Source organism: Phycodurus eques, chromosome 11, assembly GCF_024500275.1.
Source record: "Phycodurus eques isolate BA_2022a chromosome 11, UOR_Pequ_1.1, whole genome shotgun sequence".
NCBI classification, from domain to species: domain Eukaryota; kingdom Metazoa; phylum Chordata; class Actinopteri; order Syngnathiformes; family Syngnathidae; genus Phycodurus; species Phycodurus eques.
In genome coordinates this window covers 14,966,206-14,988,365 of record NC_084535.1, presented here as the reverse complement: position 1 = coordinate 14,988,365, position 22,160 = coordinate 14,966,206, and the positions used below count along the sequence as shown (strand labels likewise).

Sequence of the window (22,160 nt, the reverse complement as noted above, 5' to 3'; positions counted from 1 at the left end):
GTTTGTAACATTAAACAAACTTTTAAAAAACGAAAACACAATGACTTATTATTGTTGCTACACCGTTACTTACCTGGGCTTGGTGCCTCGGCCACTCTCGCACTTAGTCAGGACATAGGTCATCCACTTGCGAGCAAAGGCTATGTAGCGCTCGCCAATCCTCTGCCTGTACTCCCCTGACATGAGGCGCACCACTTCCTTGTGGTACTGTGGAAAACAACACATTATATCTAATGTAAAATAAAATACAAACTAATTAGCACACACATTTATAATAAAATGCATCAATTAGTTTATAATAACCTCATAATTAATTTGCCCCACTGTAATGTTCCTATCACCTGTGCAGTCACATTTATTATTATGACCGTTATTACAGGGATCAGCCCTTTGAGCCTGTTTGCTTTTTACCTCAAAGGCAAAGTTGTAGCCCTGGATCATTGCCTCTCTGTAGTACTGCTGTAGAGTGGACGACTCGGACTCCTCCACCTCAGCCTCAAACTCTGACGTGAACATGTACTCCACTCGGTCGATGGCCGAGCTGATCCTAATGCAGAGCTGTAGGGCTTCATCCTGAGTGAGCATGCAAAAAACACACATAGGGGAGAAATCAATTGCTAGGTTTAATAATTACCCCCCAAAAAAGTACAGGTGCATCTCAATCTAAAATATGGTGCAAAACTTCATTTATTTCAGTAGATTAATTAACCAAGTAAAACTTCTATTATATTAATTCATCAAACACAGCAGAAAATAATTTTTTTTAGACAGCCAATTCCTATTCCTATTACATTACTAAAAATCATTTGGATTTTTTTAACTTTTTCTTTTTCATGTGCTCTTGGTACCAAGGGAGGTTCTGTAGGGAGGGTTACAGAAAGGTATATGGGACGATGTTAATTGATGTTCCATGTGTCTGTAATTGTTTGTTCATAATTGAAAAACTGTCAAATAAAGCGAAAACAAAATACATAAATAATATGGATTGCTATATTTAAAAAATGTGATGGTTAATTTTGAGTTTTTGTTTGCTGTAAAGTATACTCATTAAAATTATATAAAAATAAATTGTGAACATATTTCACTGTTTGTAGTGAATCGTTATGAGTTTTACTTTTTCAACTAAAATCCTGAAATTTGGTTTTCCGCAATATTCCAATTTACTGAGACTTACCTGTAAGTATAATCTATGAATGACACAGCTGCTCGTTGTAAAATCTAACAATAGTTTGCCATCCCCTATTCTAGATAGTCCTCAACATTAGAGGTTTCACTTTATGACAGCATATATTGTGAGCTTGAACTAGTGCCACTGTGCCAAACGGCAGATCCGTGTGCGTTTCAAAGATTGTGGTTATGTAAGCACCTTGAGCTCCTCCAGAGCACTGGCGATAAGAGGCTGACTGGATGTTTGCTCGCGGCTAAGAGTGAGCACATCCTCCATGGACTGCTGGACGGCCTTCCGCTGAGCCACCAGGTGAGCCGACTGCATCACGATCATGAGCATGTTCTCCACCTGAGGTCACAGTCGGGGTTGATGTTTACGCTCGTTTATGCTGGCAGGAGAAGTTCATTTACGCCTCACATACCTTCATGGCCCTCAGAGTATCGACTATCTCCATTGTGGGAACCAGTTTGAGCAGCTCGCCGTCCCACTGTGCCCATTCCGAATCAGCCAAGTCTGCGGTACGGTGTTTGCTCATTAGCAGGAAGGCCTCATCCTCCGCCATTTCATCGGGCTCTTTGGAGCAGTCTTTTCCCGCAGCAGCACTGAGCAGCTGCATGATGAGCGGCCGCTGAGCCAACAAGCCACAGGGAACGAACACCTGCAGCTCCTCCAGGCCAGGAATCTGGACCTGAGGGCCATAAGACAGAGATGAACGTGCTTTGACTTTCATGACAGAAAGATTATAAGTGACTAAAGTAAACAGAAACACACCTTTACATAGTTTCTCTTCTTCAGAGCTTCTAGAAGAGACGCCATTCCATTAGTGATGGTGAAATCTGCGGCAACCTCCAAGTCCTGCGGCAAAAACAGGGAGTCAGAACACACACCCTCAGCTCTTGAGTGAGAGTACATCACACGCTTACAAATTCTGCACAGTCACTGTTCAGTTTAAAAGGTGACACTACTGCTTCTTACCTTGCGAAGCATTTTGGCAAAGCCCAAAGCCTTGGACGCTCGTTCTCTGGCCTCATGAAACAGCTCTTTTAGTGACCGACTGGTCTCGATCACTGACCGCCTAGGAGGATTAAAAAAGCTGAACATATGAGGAGTCATGATTGCTTAATAAAGACACTAACCAGCAACATTATAGCAGCCTGCACACGCTAATGAGGTCCACTATAAGAGCAGGTTTTACAAAAGTAACAGTGCTCATTTTTATTGACCTCGAGCAGTATTAATTCAATATATTTATAACAGCAGTTGGCAGTGGTGTAAATCTGCACGGCATCATACTGAGAGCAGTGTCGAGTACTTTGTTTCATGCGCCACAAAATTTGTTACAGTCTATTGAGCGCACCAGTGTACAGTGGACCCCCGCATTAACAGGGACAACGACCGGGCCCGATGGGGAATAGTGAAAATCGAATAATTGACACTCTTTATAACTGCCATGAATTTTTTTTTTTTTTACTCCACTCCCTCCCCCGCCTTAAAAAAAACCACTTACTATCTAAGCAGAGGGACGCACAAATTACACAAGTTTCATTCATTCCGTGACCAAGCTCAAAAACCTCAAACTCAATTTATTCGTACGTCAAATAAATTTTCCCCATTGAGATGAACTGAAATGGCATTAATCCACTCCAGCCAAACAAAAAAATAAATAAACAAATTTTGGGGGGCTGTATGTTTTTCATAAAGAAAAATAGCACTGTGTCATTTAATACAGACAAAAACATTACATAATAGGAGTCACTTCCTGGCACTGAGTCAGCAGCCTGTTATGGCAGCTCCAAACTCATCACTCGTTTATTTATTTTACTTTTATTGTATTCCCACCCGCAATTTACTATTTTTTTAGTCTAAAATGTATTGTCGGAGAATATCAACACTATCAGACCTTTTCCTTCTTGTTTATGATGTTTCACCTACATCCACGGGCAGCTAGTACTAATAAATTGGAACCAATTCCTTCGATTGATCATTATAGAGAATGTGAGCTGACTCATCAATGGAAAAACTAACTGCTCTTAGAAAACAGGAGTTGTTTAAGGTTCAAACATAAGCTGCAACCAAAACACGTGACGTCATGCATGCTGTGATTGCCAAATTACAAGTTTAGCAGCTTCCCGGCGCCCTCATACTGTCAGCGCAGACTTCTGCCATGTCTAATCTACGAATTTAACGCAACATGTAGACGACTATGCAATGAGAAAAACATTCAAATCCCCACTTCACCTCGCTGAGCTGCTCCATCCCTACACTACTTTCCGGTGCCTCAGGCCAGCTGACCAGCTGCTCCTGGAGGTACCAAAGACTAAATGGAAGCTCAGTGGGGATAGAGCTTTTTCTGTTGCCGATCCCAAACTATAAAATCACCTCCCGGTCCACATTCGGCAAGCACCCTCACTGTCCATTTTTAAAACCCACTATAAACCCCATTTTAATTTCTTGGCTTTTAACACAGCAAGAGACTCGTAAGACTGCCCTTGTTTTAGTGTCTTGCTTTTGTTTTTATTGGTGTTACCGTTTTATTGTTCTTAAACTTGTGTCTAATTGTCTTTTGTTTGATTTTACAGCACTTCCTTTCAACTGCAGTTGTTTTTAAAGCGCTTTAAAATAAAATTTAGTTGAGTTGAAATGGAATAAATCTCTGAACCTCGTGTGTCAATGTGAAGGAAGCAAATGGCTCATGTTCTCTTCATCCGAGAAGGGTCTGTCTGCAGCGTGCAAGAGTTGCGGGCTTTCTCCTGACCACAACTTGATACACAATGACACCATCAACAGGCCACGAGTGAAACAGCAGGCGGCCAATGTGTTCGATTTTTATATATTGCGCTTCGGCAGTGGGGCGCAAATGCCAGCAGATCCTGATTTTCATGCAAGTGCAAACCTCGCTGTGTGTGTTTGCCAATTTTACAGACCGATCTGCGCCAAGCTGGGAATTCCGGTGCAGCAGAGGGGTTGCCCTTGGAGAGGGAGCTGGTGGAGTCTCAATTTGGTTGCAGAAAGTCAATCTACACGTCAATCTACTCAGACCACATTTCAGACCAAGTCCTGGCGCAACGCAGACTGCCGGCCTGACTGCCAATTTGGTGAATTTCATCGGGGTGCAGACAGACAGATAAAATGAGCTCCACAGACAGTATTTACAAACCCCAATTCCAATGAAGTTGGGACATTGTGTAAAACTTAAAAACAGAATGCAATTTACAAATCATTTTCAACCTATATTCAACTAAATACACTTACAAAGAGAAGATATTTAATGTTCAAACTGATGGTTATTGTTGTGTTTTTTTTGGGGGGGGGTTGCAAATATTTTCTCATTTTGAATTTGATGCCTGCAACACCTTCCCAAAACGTTGGGACAGGGGCAACTAAAGACTGGGAAAGTTGAGGAATGCTCAAAAAACACTGGTTTGGAACAGTTTAATTGGTAACAGGTGAGTTTCATGATTCAGTATAAAAGGAGCTTAGATAATTTTACAATTGAGACTATGTGAGTCCCAGGATTGCGCATGTCTGGAAACAATGAGTCCCAGCCCTGGACCAATGAGTCTTTGCAACTTATCATCACGGAGTACAGATACAGTAATCCTCCGCTATATGACGGTTGTTGCTTCATAGTTCCGCTATATTGCAGATTTTTATTTGTGCCATATTTCTGTGTTATGCACTGCGCATGCTCTCTCTCAATATATTGTTTCAGCCTGCCACGATTAAATTTTTTTTAGGAAGATATATTTTCCCCAAAAAACTATCACGATAAATGATAGTATCGATCTTTTTATTTTATGCCACTGATATAATAGAGCATAATAATTCAAATACATCCTTTTTAAGAATTCACTTTCAATTCTAAACAACATTGAACATTGGCATTGTAATGTAGAATAAATACCTTAGATAAATAAAAATATATAAATAAATCAGAATTAGGCTCTGTCTGTAAAAACTGCCCTTAAATGTCAAACATTTGGCACATAGCTATAGAGTCATTAACCCGCTAAAGAGGCCCAAAAAAATTGTTAATGCCTACCAAATTTGAATTAAAACACACATTTTACTATTACTGTTTTTTAGTTTTTAGTTTTTATTTATTGTATGAATGTCGTCGTGTTGTGTAGTGCATAATTTCTGCTGCCTGTATAATTTCTGCTTCCTCTTGGCTTTTGAAAATGAGATTTTATCTCATTTTCCAATAAGCTTTTACCTGGTTAAATAAAGGATAAATAAAACCTAAAATAAGTCCTGCCCTCAAGCTGCTGGACTGTGATGTGAGACCTTTACCTGTCAATTAAATGACGCTGAAAATGAGTTTGCTAAAGTCAACTACTGCCTGAATATTGACGTGTGCCGGTGTGTTTATGGTTTATAAACAGTTAACTTTCCCATTTGTGTGCGTGTGTGTTATGTGGGGAACACGCACAGAACTCCGATTGCTGACGTTTTAACGATGTCGCCGCGGTCGAATGAGCTTTTTAGCTCAAGCCCTTAGCTCGCTAGCTCGTTAGCTCGGAGGCTAGAGAATATCATTAAACAGTTAACTTTCCCTTTGTCCCAGTATTGTGCATCTAAGGAGCAAACGCCGTTATTCCAGCGGCTTGCTGCGCGTGTTACCACAATTAAAATGTATTAAGTCCAGAAAAAACTCCCGTGTCCGTTGTATGAAACGACAACCCGCCCTACTCTGCCTGGCGGCTAGCACCACGACGGGATTCTTACTTTTGATTCGCTGTGTGTGGAAGCTCTTCACCAACACACATACATATACGTAGAGCGGGTCTGAAACCACGAGTCTAGAGACCCAGATGAATTTGCTTCATGCGTCCCTGCTTTAATTTCTGTGCATCTCAGACGCGGACGCACATCAAACGAGATCCCTGAAGAAGCATTTGCAAAAGGGTCAGTTCTTCAAAAACAAGAGTGGGGTGAGGTTGAACACTTTGTGAACAACTGCATAAGCAAATAGTCCAAGAGTTTAACATTTCTCAATGTATAATTGCAAGGAATTTAGGGATGTTATCATCTACAGACCATATCATCATCAAAAGATTCAGAGAATCTGGAGAAATCTCTGCACATAAGCAACAAGGCTGAAAACCAACCTTGAATGCTCGTGACCGTTGATGCCTCTGGTGGCACTGGATTAAAAATCGGCATCATTGTGTTAAGGATATTGCCACATGAACTCAGGAACACTTCAGAAAACCTATGTCAGTTTACACAGTTGGTCGCTACATCTACGAATGCAAGTAAAAAGTCTACCATGCCAAACGAAAATCACATATCAAACACACCCAGAAACGCCGCTGGCTTCTCTGGGCCCGAGCTCATCCGAGAAGGACTGACGCAAAGTCAAAAGGTCTGCTGCGGACAAGTCCCGATTTCAAATTGTTTTTGGAAATTGTGTCCTCCGGGCCAAAGAGGAAAAGGACTGTCATCAGCACAAAGTTCAGCATCTGTGATGGTATGGTTGTGTGACCATGTCATGGGTAATGTAATATGCACATCTGTGAAGTATAGATTATACTTTTATATTTTCGTTAGAAATAAATACTGTAATCATCGTTTGCTATTATTATTATTATTAGTAGTAGTATTTTGTTTTATTAGCAATTTTATTAATGTACAGCTCAGTTGTACAGTTTTTAAATTGCTCTATGAATAATGTTGGCATCATGAAAGAGAAAGTAAAGAAATAAATTGGATTTATAAGATGGAAAAAGTTCTGGATTAGTCTGGTACTTTATCTAAATGAGACCAAAATATTATGAAACAGCATTTTTTGTATATTTTGAAAACATCTCTTGTCTTGGATCCCGTTTTGATTGTGCAGATGTACCTAATGTTGTGACCAGTGACTGTAAGGTTACAAGCTCTTACCTGATCTCATCTGAGGCTGTGCTGTCGTCAGCACTTTCCCAGAACTCATTGCCACTCTTTCGTAGACCAGCGTCAAGGAACTCTCCAGTGGATTTGAGCAGCATCCCCGCGATGTCACTTCAAAGGAAAAATAATGTCAATGCCTTGTGTATGACAAAGCCCTGATACACACACAGATTTTTCCACTCTTAAAAGATTTTTTTATCTGCTACAGATTCCACACAAATATAAAAGATTCCCATAGGTTGCCGGAGCCGAGAGCCTTGTAAAATGGCGATGTTCTCAAAAAAGACTTGCTTCGGAAAATACTTATTGCTGTCTAAGGAACCCACTTTTCTACATAAAACGACATTGGTTAAGTAATTTTTGCTTTCATTACGTAATGACTCAAGAGAAGTCTGCGTTCTCCACACACACGAAGAGTTTTGGTCAGAAATTTTGAACACGTTCATTATTTAAGATTGTCAGCCCCGACCTGTTTTGGACCCTAAAATCGGGACAAATGCACTCGTATCACACATGAGACCTAAGGACAATCTTATAAGACATGAGATTGTCTGGCGTTTGATGTGTTTGGTCAGGAAGGGGCAGAACGGTTACAAAAACAGGCCGATTGTCTTTATGCGTGTACCGGGCCTAAGAGACTTTGAATCGGTACATGGAAGAGCGACGCAAAGACGCTAACCAGAAAAGCTTCCCAGACTGGGCCTCTCCTCCCCGGATGTAGGGGGTGATATCTTTGGTGAAGTGCCACTCCTTCTCCAGTAGGTTCTTTAAGCTGTGAGAGGCCTGGGGCAGCTGCTGCAACATCTGGATCCAACTGTGCATGTAGTCAAAGTAAACCTGAAATACATGCACGAGAGTGGCCAGAAGAGAACACTGACGATCATGTATACATTCTCAAACCTCTCTCATTCAGTGATGGCAAAAAGCCAATAGAGAGGAAGTGACGCCTCTTACCACAAGCATCTTGTGCAGGTCCTCCTCAAACTCATCAATATTGGTGTTGGTCTGCAGGCCCTGAGCATCATTGACCACACCTTGCAGCATGAACTGATAATACTGCTTCATGAGGAGACCCCCTTTGAGAACTTCCTTACACTCGCGCACCAACTGCAAGGGGTAAACACAAAGATGTTAGCACCATATTTTTTTATTCATAGAGGCCATGAATTTCTTTTTACTATGACTGATCACAATGGGGTTTGTCAGTGATCAGGGTGACAAACTATAAACTACATGATAAAAAAATATTGAGACGCCTGACCCTCACACCTAAGAAAACGTTGTAGGTATCCCCTCACCCAATGGCGCTGCAAAGAAGAATGAGCAAAACTGCCCAACAACAGGTGTGCCAAACCTGTGGCATCCTATTAAAAAAGACTTAAGGCTGTAGTTGTTGCTCAAGGTGCATTTACAAAGTATTAAGCAACAGCTGTGAATGTTTGTGATTTCTTTGTTTTTATTCAATTCACAAAAATGTTGAGAAAAAAAACATTTAAATGGAAAAAAAAGGAGGAAAAAAGCTTTTTAATGTTGTCATGGATTGGTGCGTGGAGAATTTTAAGGGGAAAAAATAATTCCACTTTGCAGTAAAGCTCTAAAATAACAAAATATGGAGAAAGTTAAGTGCTGTGAATTATTTCCAGATGTACTATAGAGTTTGTGCCCTGTGACTGAGTGACTAGCGATAAGAACATTAGATGAATGATAGTTGGATGGATGGATGGACGGATGGACAGACACACATGAGTTTCAGTATCTGCTTGCCTGATGGATACTGAGTAGAGAAGGTTCTCCAGCAGGTCTCTGCTCCAGTCGCAACTTTAGGCACTCATGGATGACGTTGAGGAGGACTCTGCAGAGCACAAGGAACGCTGGTCGGAAGGATGGGAGGTCCATGTCCAGCAGATCCTCCCAGGACACCTGGTCCGCTCCGAGTTCTGGGTCAGCCGAACCACTGCAGGAGCCGTTGCGGGACAGCTCCGGCAGGTAGTCGTTGTACAGCATGGGGTCTGGAAAGTCTGCAAACTGCAAAGGGGAAGATGGGTTAATATCTCCCACCAAGAAAATGATGATTACGGCCTTACGTGGAATGTCACCTGACCAAACCGGAAAATAGGTTGCCGGACTTTCTGTGTGCACAGCGCTAACTACGATAACTTATGGGCTGAGGACATAGCGGTTTGAACCCAAACATGCTAGAATATTTTTTTCTTGATCGCTAGCGTCTTCAGACAAAAATTTAATTCATGTATATAATTTATTTACACATTAATGATATATGTAAACACAAACAAAGCCTAAACATGGCATATGGTCACCGTCAGTAGTTCTTAAAGACATCTTATTTAAAACAAAAGACACTGCAGATGTTTAAAATTTCAACTGGTGCTTTTTCCTGGTCTCCTGCCATAGGGCTCTGCCAGTGACCTGAACCAGAAGGAAGTGCTTTGTCATGTTTTGCTGAATGCAGAAGGTGGCTGCGCATAACTCCTTTTGAATGGATGGATAGATGATTTATTCTTGTGCGCTGTTATGGTTCACTTTGCTGCAGTAAAACTGGAATTTCCCCATTGCGGGACAAATAAATTCTTACTCTCTTAAATTCCCCTGAGAACAGACAACTTCTTTAGACAGCAAACTAGTCAAGAATGAATCAATAGGACCTCTGCTCATTGCAGCTAAGAGTAGTGCACTCAATTTTGACTCGAGGCGCAATTCAACAATCAATTTCACACAATTAGAGAATTGATTAATCGGTTATCATGCCCATTCCTAATATTGATTCATCAATCTGTCTGTGTATACGTCTCTTTAAAACAAAGAACAAGATGAGCGTCTCACCTCCAGTGCAGGTGTGTGTCGCAGCAGGGCTGCCCGCGACCTTTGGAGAGAGCGGTCCATCAGTTTGTGCAGTCTGAGAATAAGTTTACGCAGTCCCATCTGCTTCAGTGCTTTATCCACAAAGGGCCTGTAAATGGCTGTGGGGCAGAACACGCCTCCTTCTCCCGCTGTCTCTGGACTCCCTGATGCTGCCGTGGGAAGAAACTCTTCCTCTAACAACAACTGGGCAAATTTGGGAGCTAGGATACAACCCACAGTCTCCTCCTCCTCTTCCTCCTCAGCATCCCTGTCCTCCCCGTCGCTTTCCGCTGTGAAAGTGGCGCTAGAGTTGTGCTCTTCGTCCTCCTCGTTGTCATCTTCCTCGTTGCCACGAGAGCAGCGGGGGGACGGGATCTCAAATACGGGCCAGCCGATGCGAGACAGGTCCCGGAGGCCCAGGACGGTGGCCATGACGCGCAGCTTCTGGTTGAGGTCCTGGGTGATGTTGAGCCACAAACAGAGCGCCTGCACTCTGCCCTGGAAGTCTCGTGCCGCATACTTCTCATAGTCCCTTTGCAGGGCCTGTAAAGAGGGGTACAGCGCTTCGACGTACTCCAGCAGCTCCATAACCCGCTTGACCTGCTCAAAGGCAAGCCGCTGTCTCTGTAGGTGATCCCTGCAGTCGGCACCTGACCCTAGAGGCTCTGCTGCATTCATGGCAGTGGTGGGGCAAGCACTAAAGCCCCAGGGATCCACTCCACAGTGGTTGATCTCCACTACAGCGGACTTGCATTCATCTTTACAGTGTAGATTTGGATCAGACCTAATAGTCCGGCAGTCCGCATGAATTGTTTGGGACCCTGAACACTGACCCTGTCTCAGGCTGTCATATTTCACCTTGAAATGTAGCACCTCGTTGATGAGGTCAGGGATGGCCTGGCGGGCTGTGAAGAGGAAAATATCCTGGTCGCTGATGGAGCGGTGCGCGTGCCACGCCTGTAGCTCCAGCCAGATGACTTCATTGTTGTGCCCCATGAAGGCCATGTTCTCCTGGCCTCGCTGCTCCTTCTCCTTGCGCTTGGAGGACATTGATGTGAGCTTGAGCAGCAGCCGCAGTGTCTCAAAAAACTTGAGGCGGTCTGCGGGACAGTCTGTCCGAGAGGTCTGGCGGTGGGTTCGGGCAATATGGGGCATGGACACGGGAAGTTTGCAACTGCTGCAGCCCAAGCTCAGGTAGTGCTTCCTGGGGTCCATGTTGAGGGCACCGAAGGGGCCTGATTTGGACAACGGATCCAGCATGAAGGAGCCCTCAAAGGTCTTCTTGTGGTCTCTCTCAGTGGAGCGTAGGGTGGCCCTCTGCTTCTTGCCCTGCTTGTAGCTGTGCTCATCGGGTGTTTCTGCTGGCCGGGGGCTTTCTTTCTGGACAGATGTGCAGAGGTCCGCTGAAACACAAACATAACCACTCAATCAGCAAAACGCAGACAGACACACCAACACAAACACTGTGTATGAAGAAAAGCGAATTTCTCTCACTTTTGCCGGGAGAACGTCCGCCACTTCTGGATTGGCTGCTTTTCTGATGTTTGCCAGACATTCGTTTCATCTGACGGAGTGTGTAAGGGGGTGATGTAGCGTACAGAGTTTCCTCTTCCTCACTGGGTGAATCCCAGGATTCCTCCATTTGAGAGTCGTGCCGGGATTCATCTCCCACTGGGTTGCCGTGCCTGTTAACATTTACGATACAATTTAGAGGTAAAAAATAGTCAAACTATTCACAACGAGCTATTCATGCTGGCAGTTTTATAATAAGCAGAGCTGCCTGAAGGCAGACACTACCAACAAAGAAGCACTTGGGTTTTTTTTTTTTTTTTTTATACTTCTACCATGTCAAACCAAGAGAACCACAGAAATTTGTCAAGGTCAGAGAGTGCTGGAATGTTTGCAGTCAGTCAAGAGTGTGCAGCGAATTACCTGCAATGCCGCAGTTGCAAAATGTGAAAGCGCATACAATGTGCACTGCTCACCACAGAAGACTGACAACTCACTAGTGGTGTCTCCTTTGGAGTCTGATTGGCTGTCTCTCCCCCTGCACAGCATCCATGTATGTGCATGACCACAGGCCTGCATAGGCAGTTCTGAGTTCTCACTTGGGCTACGTAAACAACAGTTCAAATAAAGAGGGAGACCCAAAGTCGCAGAGTAGAACCTCTACTCTCCCCTCACGGCGTGTGTACATAGGTTCTTACATTGTAAAAGTAACCTGAATGCACTTATGTTGCTGCAACCGTGTGCCGTACGTTATTCAGCCCCTCTGAGTGTGCCTAAAACTGTTTATTGACACCCCAGTTGGAGTTTACTGGAACACAAAACGCATAACAAAAATAACTTAAATAATACACACGTATATTTAAATACAGGACATAGTTCATTTTCGAAACTTTCACAGCTTAATGCTAGCACTCAATGGAAAACCCCACCGATATGAACACTAGAGACGCCAGTGCGCTGTAGCAGCCCAGCTAACCAGTCGACGTGGCAGCCATGTTGGGGAGGTCGACGGTCCCAGGAATGCATGGACACTGAAATTCATTTCCTCCAACTTGCTAATTTCCTAACCTATTTTCATGAGGTTTACCTTTTTGTCAACAACAAAGCATGTGCTATCAATACATGAGCTTTTTAAAAAAGCAAAAACTAATATTTTTTACCTGTGACTACTCCCCAGTTCACTTGTCGTAATTGTATGGTGTTGTACAACTTGTATGCAACCGTATGCAACACACTGTACCGGTATCCTTGGTCTTTTGGTTTTCTTGCCGTCCACACACACGACTATGTCCTCCCTAGCTTTGCGTCGTTCGGCACGCAGCTTGAAAGGGACTGTTGTATACCTATTCAACATCTATGTAAAACCCTATTGACCAGCTCTCAAAAATTTTCACAAGACATCACAGGAGGGATTTACCTTCAGATAACAAATATTCACACACACGCTGTAGTAACGCATAAAGACAGGTAATATAACAATACTCCATCCATCAATCCATCCATTTTCTACCCCTTATCCGAGGTTGAGTTGCGGGGGCAGTAGCTTGAGCAGGGACGCCCAGACTTACAATACTCACATGCATATATTCGTCCTAATCTGTGAAAAATGTGTTACATTAATAAAGGTCTCCACTTTCTTCTTGCACTCTTTATCTCAGTGAAATGTATCTCCATGTGTGCACTATATTGTATAATATTGCTATTATTTTATTTGTTACCAATTTATTTTCTGGTTGTTCTTTTAAGTTATATTTAAAGTTGAGGTTTTGGAAGTTGAATAAATACAAGACATAGACACAGAGATATTCCAGTGATGGCAAAGAAAAACGTGATGATGCCAACCATACACCCACAACTGGAACATAGCTAGGAAGGAAAGTGGGCTCTGTCCTGGCTGTTCACACTTGCTCAGTGTGAAAGGTCCGCACGGCAGCCTGCAAGAACAATAGCACCCCGGCACGGCCAATGCCACCATGCTCATATTTGAAAGTGCTGACATAGCAGCCTACAAGGAAGTTCCCCACTGAGAAGACCGCAACTCAGCAATATATGTATTTGTCATGGTTGCAGAACAAAGCCCTGGCTTTGCTTATTTTAAGGAGGAGGTAACGCAGCAGCTAAAAAAACAAAGGGAATGTGTGCAGCCCATACTAATTTCACGGCAGGATCTCAGCGTTCATAAGCTTTTTTGTGAGCTAGAGTTCCACGAAGAACGCCCAGCGTTAGTGCTTTTCATGCTGAGCAGGGATTAGTTTGAAAGCCTCCTGCAGAGACATCTCGGTATATAATTTTTCTCTTGTCCCACAACTCAGAATAGTGGGACACCGCATTTATTATTACTGTCTCAATTTTTCCCTTGCCGTTTACAGTACAAGTCCGCCGAAATAGCACTCAGAAATCACTCTGCCAGCGCCTCTCTTATTGGAGGCGCTTTCTGACGTCACCACGACGCCGCTCCAGAATAGAACATTTTTCTACACAAGTGTGCGTCATATGAGCCTCCCTCTGCACTCTACATTCAATGTACACAGAAATGTTAGATGTGTATGCAAGTTTCCACCCGGTACGCCTCGCTCCGCATGTTCTTTACTGCATCAGATTAAAGGAGAGTATTTGTCAATGATTGTATGTTTTCATATTATATTGGTAGTAATTTCTTTTTTTACATTTTAAAGTCCATTAAGAATACTAAAAAGCGTGACGCATGAAGTCGACATTCCCAGGGGTGGGCAAGGTTTTGTGCTCAACAGCCACACCTGACTTTTAAAACAGACAAATGGGCCAGATAATTTGTAGATGACCTAAAAAAACAAATTTTAATTTAAAATTTGTAATTGTGCATGTAAAATGTTAAATACTTTATTTCTATAACAAAAGAAAAAACACTTCATCATTGTATCATTTTATAATTTATAATCAATGTAATGTAATTAATTAACCAATTATTTAATGAAATTCATACAAAGAAATTTAAAAAATGAATAAATACATTAAGTAACGAATGTTAATTTTTTAAATCTGGCTACTTCTTTTTCCAGTGACAGTTAACATTATTGGAACATTTGCCCCAAAAAGAATTCATGATGGAGATGGGTCGACCCTGCAAATGACCAATTTAATTTCCATTATTTCGCATTTTAGTTCAATCAGTCTTGAAGGTATTATATTCAAGATTTTACTGTAATCGACAATGGCATATGAGGCACAACTAAATTGTTTGACGCAACTCGCTCAAGCAAGGCCTGTGTAAGATCGTTTGCATGCACGTTGTTGCTGCAAAAGATGCTTGTTTTCATGTAATGAAGCTATCAATTCTCTGCTGTCAAACATTCAGACATGGAACTCGCTTGACAGCATACTTGCTGTGATGTTCAGCAGACAGCAATGACTTGAAACCCGTGCATCTTGAAGGAGCGGGTCAAGAACGTGAGTGTTAGCGCGCAACACGCCTTGAGAAAACGGTCGAACCTTTTTTCTTTTTACCTGTTCCCTTTCTGAGGTTCTTTTTTTGAAAAAAAAAAAAAATAGGATTAGGGAGGAAGGTTGGATCACGTGACTCCGCCGGCAAAGACAAAAAGAGAAGGAAGGGGAGGTGGTGGTGGTGGTGGGGAGGTGGTGATGGTGAAACCTGCCGGTCCGGCATGCTCCTCACCATGTGTGCTCATCCATCATCGGACTGAAATGTATTCACACAACACGTGCCTGTTTGTGTGAACACAGCGGAGAGGGGTGATGCTGTATCACTTTCGCTGAGTGAGTGTTTAAGAGGTAAGGGGGGGGGGGGGGGGGGGGCACATTTCTACAGCCCATCTGCCCTGCATCACAATCCTGGTCTTCCAGGAGCTGCTATGGAACTACAATATGGACGACAGACACCTACTGCAAATCGTATAACGTTGCATGAAATAATGCAACTACAAGCGCATCATCAACACTGCAGCCAGTCCTCAAATGACATAATAACGGGTCTTGCATCCAAGAAGAACAGTGGCGCCTTTATGGGCGCATTGTATGAGAGGAAAACTGTGGAGGGTCTTGTTCTGCAGGAGCAGGAAATGACAGCGATGTTTTCTGTACGCCAGCAACAAGAAGGCACAGTAAGCAATGTCGGGAGTCACAATGAAAGCATTTATCAGAAACGCACAGGAGAGGAATGTGCACAAAGGAAGCAGGTGCACAAGAGAAATGTAAGCAACTCAGATGACTTTTTTGCAGTGTGCACCGCAGTGTGCAGGAGAGTGAGGACAGAAATAGTCCATGAATGTGAGAGGGGACCAGATCGCCTTTTTTTTGTTTTCTTTTTTAAGACAACAGCATGACTGAATAGCTCGGGAACGGCAGCAGCACAAATGAGGCCACGGCTGCTGCCTAGCTTGCCACTCGCTAAAATTCATCTTCGGGATACTTTTTGCATATGGGGAGGTCACGGAGAAGGTCACGGGCTCGTGCGGCCTACTGTCTGCAAGCTGTGTCTGACTGGGTGCCGAAAGTAAATGATCACTGCAGATGGTGTCTGGCTGCTCTCAATGGCTCATCTGATGGTGCACTGGGCCCCCAATAAAGGCCAGTGGAATGCTGCAGCCCCTGGGCAGGAACACTGGGTGCATAATAAACAGCACAAAACTGAGCCTTTTCTGCACAGCGACTGAAGCACAGATACCAAGGCTTGCTACATTCAGCTGAAGGGAGGGGCACGGGGGGGACCTTTGACACCCAACCTTCCACACTATTGTACCGAAAAGGGGCACTCTATTGTATAGTGGTGACACGTGGCCCGTGAGGCCCACCACTGAATAGCACACAGCTGTTTAGTGAGCACGCTTGCTTACAAAGCCCAAACTAAAGGGAACTTTTTTTTTTTTTTTTTTTTAGAGAGAGAGAGACAAAGAGCGAGGGGAGGAAAGGAGAAGTTGGCCTGTTTGCAAAGGGCACACGTTCTAATTAAGACTGGCATAACTGACCCTCTGCAACCCAAATTAAGAGTTAACCCCCACAAGCACACACTTCAGTCTCGTGGCTTCTCATTTAAGCCGCAAAGTTATCAAAGAAGGGAGAAAGAAAATACAACCAATTTCATTTCATTCATTTCAAACAGACAATATTTTAGGTACCGTTTTTTATTTTCTTGAAGTGTAGAACTTTCAACAATTCATAGAATTTTGAAACTGACCAGCATTTTCAGGAAAACCATTCCTCAAAAGCTACACAAATTCCAGTAGGTCAAGTACCTCACGAAGCTAAATTAACTCCTCTTAATTTTGGGGGGGGGGTCCTTTTTTTTTTGCACACAGGATTCGACTGCTGCCAGCCCAGTCGATGAGTGAGCTCCAATGCACGTTTTATGATGGTTACAGTTTTTGGTATTATTTTTTGTTTAATGGAAATCTGCCCTTTTGTGCAATCCAGCTACCCGTGCACAAATCACTCGGAAATCGCAAAATGTGCATACTCAAGCAGGAATCTTGGAATTTTTGCCATCCCTTCTTGAAACTCTCTGCACAGATATAGCCATTAGACCTTGGTACTGGAAGTGCACAGAGATGGGAAAAACAACAAACAAAGAACTCCACCCCACCCTTCTCTGTAGCACACAGCTAGGAATGGACCTCCCAGACTGTCCTGAATGCAAATGCACAAACATGCAAGAGTCAATGAAAGAGGCCTTACTGTAGCAAAAAGGTCACATGATGAAATGTATCTAAATGTAGACATTGTTTACAGACGCCACCGGAGATAAATAGTGTAATGACTTCTTAGTCTTGCACCATGAATGCAATGTGATCACTAGTCTGCTCCAACTTGAAAATATATCTGACAGTCAGGGTTCAGAGAAACCTTCGGCAGGCCAATGCATGCATGTGCCAGTCAATTAAAATAGACTAATACAAGACTTGGTTATATGTGCCATATACAGCCTGCAAAGACATTTGACCCAGCCTGCCATGCAATTCTAAAAACAAATACAATCCAAGAGGTACGGTTACAAAAAGCTCTATATAATAATAAAAAAATGTGATGCATAGATAATTTTTTTTTTATACATTTAGTATGGCCCCTGAGAGGCATTAAAAAGGTTCCTCCACCCCTCATTTAGTCCTTGCACTGATCAATTGTTTCAATTGAAGCATCAGATGACAGCAAAAGCACATTTCACCAGAGCAGGTGTAGGCACAGAGCGGATGCAGTTAGGAAAATAAGACGAGGAGGCTCCATCTGCACTCCTCACACCGCCTGTGCTCCCGGCAAACGCAGCCTTTTAACGAGTTGTAGTCAATGTCTGCAGCGCCGCACTATGCACACTGCTACACCACATCCTGAAATCTCAGGAATGCTCGCTAGTGACCATGTCTACTTGGAGAACAAGACAATATGCACAAAAAGACCTCTGTCGGCGCAATGATAGCGTTCATCTTTGTCAACAATAATAAGTGCAAATATGAGAAGCATACACAGCGCCCTCTGTTATAAAGATTCAGGTCTGTAATGTCTACCTTCATTTCCATTTAATTGCACAGCAATGCAGGCCCAACACAAACACACACACAATGATGTATTCATTGAAACTACAATTCTAGGCCGCTTAAATGCAAATACAATGGGACACACTCTGGAACAATGTGCCTCAAAAGTCGAAGAAAGGTTTTAGTTTCACCAATCATCACTTCAAACAATGTGAGACATCAGTTCAGTGAGCATCGAAATGATTAACTCTACACGTGTTTTTTCTTTTTCTTTGCATTTTTTGAGGGACAGTCCAATGATAACCATTGAACAGGAAATGCAACTTACTACGGCATCGAAAAGTGTTGCAGTAAAAGACGATGATGATGTTGCATTACCCCTTACATATCTATTAATAATCAACAATTTAAAAAAGTAAAAATTTAAAAAATAAACAAAAATCAAAACAAATGCTGAGTAATAAGCCAAATTGAAAGCCAAAGAATAAAAATGGGTTATCAGATGGGTTTTAAAAATGGACAATGAGGTGACTTCTCTAATGTGGGGAGGGAGGTTATTCCACAGTGTGGAACCAGCAACGGAGAAGGCCTTATCCCCTCTGCCTAGACCTCGGTACCTCAAGAAGCAGTTGGTCAGCCGACCTGAGGCAGTTCATGTCTGTCGAGCGGTGAGCAGTTTTACTTTATTTGAGTTTTATTTTACAAATTCTCTGTATATTAGAGTGTCTGTCTTAAAATGTCATTGTAAAACACCCACTATATAGTAAATAAAAGGCAAAAGAAAGCATTCCGTTTTTTTCCTTTGAAACATGAGCAAATCAAAGTGTCCCGGAACAGATTGTGATTAATTGAGGAGGTTACATTGTATATATCTTGTATTATTCATGAACCCAAAGCAGTTGTATATTCATCAAAGACATGAAAACACTGAAGTGTGTGTGGGCATAGTGTCGATGTGCGCTCATTATAGCATGTGTGACCCTCCACCCACACACTAAACAAACATGGGAGGGTGGGCAAATGTCTTCATGTCAACTTCCAGTAAGGACATGCACCATGGTCACGTCATGTTGTGCATTGTCCTTATGCAACATTAATAAAGCCAGTGTTGCACAATCATTCAGTTCACTTCGGACTGGCTGCAACACAATACGCATTAAAGACAAAAAGGCATGAACCGTTTGCACATAAAGCATTATTATTATTATTTTTGCAACGTGAAAAACAAGCGAGGAGGAGACATAACAGCAGATTCCTGACGCCCTGTCGCCTGCACTCAGGGGCAAATTGCGCCATGTCGATTACATTTGACAATAACATCTTACAATCTGCTGATGTGCATTAACGTGCACGAAATAAGTCGTTCGGTAACCTTCACAACCACTGGGACATTTGTTGCTTGTACGTTTTCGAGGGTCAGCAGAGTTAGAGACGCATCACATTTGCAAGATAATCATGCATGTCCTGTTAAAACTACCAAGTGAACATGCACACTATGCAATAATGCTACACAGGACAACAACACAAGCGCTAAATCCAGCTAAAGGATTAACAACACAAAACATTGGAGCAAATGCCAGCTAAAGCCGGGGAAGTTTGTGGCTTATTTTACTGCGTGCTATTGCGGTCACACATAACTAATAACACGTCCACATGATAAATAGAACTACTTTGTCATCGACTGTAAGTAAACTTGTGAACAATAAAATGACAAAGCTAACAGTGATGGCAAGGTTAGCTTACTCTATAACATGCTGCAGCCGTTCTTACAATTACCTTCTCAGTCGGCGTGCATTGTCGCTTTCTTTTAGAGCAGCGGCGTGCTAATTATCTCCGGGCGACGGAATATTGCACAAAAAAGTTTGCAACTCTCCAGTTGCAAAAGCAACGAGTGAACCGCACGCGTCTCACAATTTGACAGGAAGAGAGTATCTGCGCAATTGGAGTGCAGCGTCACGCTCGGCTCTCTATTTGGCAAACGCCGAACGCTGGTGGTGTGGGGGTCTCGTTGAACAAATCTCGCATACCTGCTGGGCTTGGAGCGATCCGGGGGCTCCATGGCGAGAAGGCGGCGTCCTATTCTTCGCCGTGCATGGACTAAACAATCCAGGCAACAGCGAACGGATTTTGCACCGTTTGGTTTTTGCACAAAAGACGGTTAAGAGTCTCTTTGAAGCACTTTCCATCCGCCGGCAAGGTGGCCTTTCGCTTGTGCATATGCCGTCGCCATCTTTCCAACGTCCATTGACCAGAGGAGTGCCTCGCCAGGCTATCGCTTTGCTACGGAAAGTCGGATGGCTCACTCTCAGTCTCTCGCTCTCCCTCTCTTTTCAGTCTCCCTCGCCCTCCCTCCCTCTAGATTTCACTCAAAACGCTACTGAAGTTATAATTAATATTTTGTTTTTAATATTTTGTTTTCATCCATTTTCTTCACTGCTTATCGTCACTCGATTCGCGGGATGCTGGAGCCTATCCCAGCCTTCTTCGGGCGAGGGGCGGGGTACGCCATGAACCGGTCGCCAGCCAATCGCACGGCACAGAGAAACAAACAACCATTGGCACTCACATTCACACCTACGGGCAATTTAGAGTCTTCAATTAACCTACCACGCATGTTTTGGGGATGTGGGAGCGAACCGAAGTACCCGGAGAAAACGCACGCAGGCACGGGGAGAACATGCAAACTCCACGCAGGCGGGGCCGGGATTTGAACCCCGTCCTCAGAACTGTGAGGCTGACGTGCTAACCAGTTGTACACCGTGCCGCCTCTTTTGTTATTATTAATAATAAATATATTACTAAACCTTATCATGTAAAAAGAAAACTTAAATGAATCTGGAATAAGCAAACTAAAAAATGATAAAAACATGAGAAATCAATGAGGAAATCAAATGTGCAATAAGAAACATCAGTGGTAGTCGTTTCTTATTTAAATATATATATAATCTAGACCTGAAATCTAAAATCTGTCGTGAACACATAATTTGCCTCCCACCTGTCTTGAAAGGTCCCATTTTCCATCTTTCGTTTGGCCAATTTTGGGAAGGAAGTTATAAAGTTGCCGGAACAGATTGGTAACATAGTTGCTCCTGAGTAATGACTGCAACAGAAAAGGAGGGGGCGCTTGCCGGTCTTGACTGATGTGCAACACACTAGCAAAGCATTCTGGGATTTGTAGTATAAGCAGCGCTTGCCCGATTACTTGCAGACCAGCTCTAAAATATTTCGTATGTTCTTGCGGTCCAAATATAATTACTTTGTGGGCCTGAGTTCGACATACAGTATATGGACTTGTGCATTGATTCTTAAAGTGTAGCACTAGTACCGCTAGTGGCATGCAGGCTCCCTCTGGTGGTACACAAAAGAACTTTAGCCTAAGCACAGTTCAGTTCTATTTAACTTTTTAGAAGGCTACAATACATTTGCATTTAAGATCTGCATCTGTAAGAATTTTTTTTGTAAACCAATATATATAGGTATAATTTGTATTTAACTTATGTGTGCATATTTTTAAAAAATCATTATTTAAGTACCGACGGCACGGTGGCCGACTCTAAATTGCCCGTAGGCATGACTGTTAGTGCGAATGGTTATTTGTTCCTATGTGCCCTGCGATTGGCTGGCAACCAGTTCAGGGTGTACCCCGCCTCCTGCCCGATGACAGCTGGGATAGGCTCCAGCACCCCCGTGACCCGAGTGAGGAGAAGCGGCTCAGAAAATGGATGGATATTTAACTACCATTTCTATTGTCCTGTATTTACGCGGAACGTTAATGTTCAAACTGTGCATAATGTTACTGGCTTACACTAATATTAAATATACCTTGAGGAATAAAACCTCTCTCCATTTTGTATTAACCCGTAACTGCTATGCTGTATTTTAATGTTGATCATGATGGTGGTACTTGCAGAGTTAAGATTTTGATTAGTAGTAATATAGGTCTAAAAAGTTTGAGAACCCCTGGACTACTGGTTAGCACATCTGCCGTGCAGTGTTAATTTTCAGTGTTTGAATCTACCACTCCTCTCCTATTCACCAAAACAAATGCACGACTGTCTAGAGATGTGAATGTGACTGCAATTGGTTGTTTGTCTAAATGTGCAGATGTCCCTCTAGTGGACTGGACCAGAGCCCAAGCTGTGTGTCAAGGCGAGCCCGACTATATCTAGTCGAATTTTCTCGACCTCACACACCAGCTCGGGCTCCTTCCCTGCCAGAGAGGTGACGTTCCACGTCCCTAGAGCCAGATTCTGTAGCCGAGGATCGAA

General features: G+C 43.0%; 1 protein-coding gene across 3 annotated transcripts in view; it reads right to left on the bottom strand.

Moving 5' to 3' along the window:
- Positions 1-20,157, bottom strand: part of map3k4 (mitogen-activated protein kinase kinase kinase 4) — a 31,407-nt gene extending 11,250 nt beyond the window's left edge. For 2 of the 3 annotated variants that reach the window (XM_061690337.1, XM_061690338.1), the window contains exons 1-13: positions 19,920-20,157; positions 11,417-11,607; positions 9,905-11,325; positions 8,828-9,088; positions 8,018-8,170; positions 7,743-7,900; positions 7,058-7,174; positions 2,144-2,243; positions 1,940-2,023; positions 1,590-1,856; positions 1,367-1,516; positions 412-573; positions 74-207 (exon numbers count right to left, since the gene is read on the bottom strand). In XM_061690337.1, the coding sequence (XP_061546321.1) occupies positions 74-207; positions 412-573; positions 1,367-1,516; positions 1,590-1,856; positions 1,940-2,023; positions 2,144-2,243; positions 7,058-7,174; positions 7,743-7,900; positions 8,018-8,170; positions 8,828-9,088; positions 9,905-11,325; positions 11,417-11,607; positions 19,920-19,951 (3,230 nt within the window). In that variant the 5' untranslated portion in view covers positions 19,952-20,157. Of the gene's footprint in view, positions 1-73; positions 208-411; positions 574-1,366; positions 1,517-1,589; positions 1,857-1,939; positions 2,024-2,143; positions 2,244-7,057; positions 7,175-7,742; positions 7,901-8,017; positions 8,171-8,827; positions 9,089-9,904; positions 11,326-11,416; positions 11,608-19,668; positions 19,883-19,919 lie in introns of those variants that run through there. The other variant, XM_061690339.1, reaches the window with a different exon arrangement.
- Positions 20,158-22,160: the final 2,003 nt, after the last annotated feature.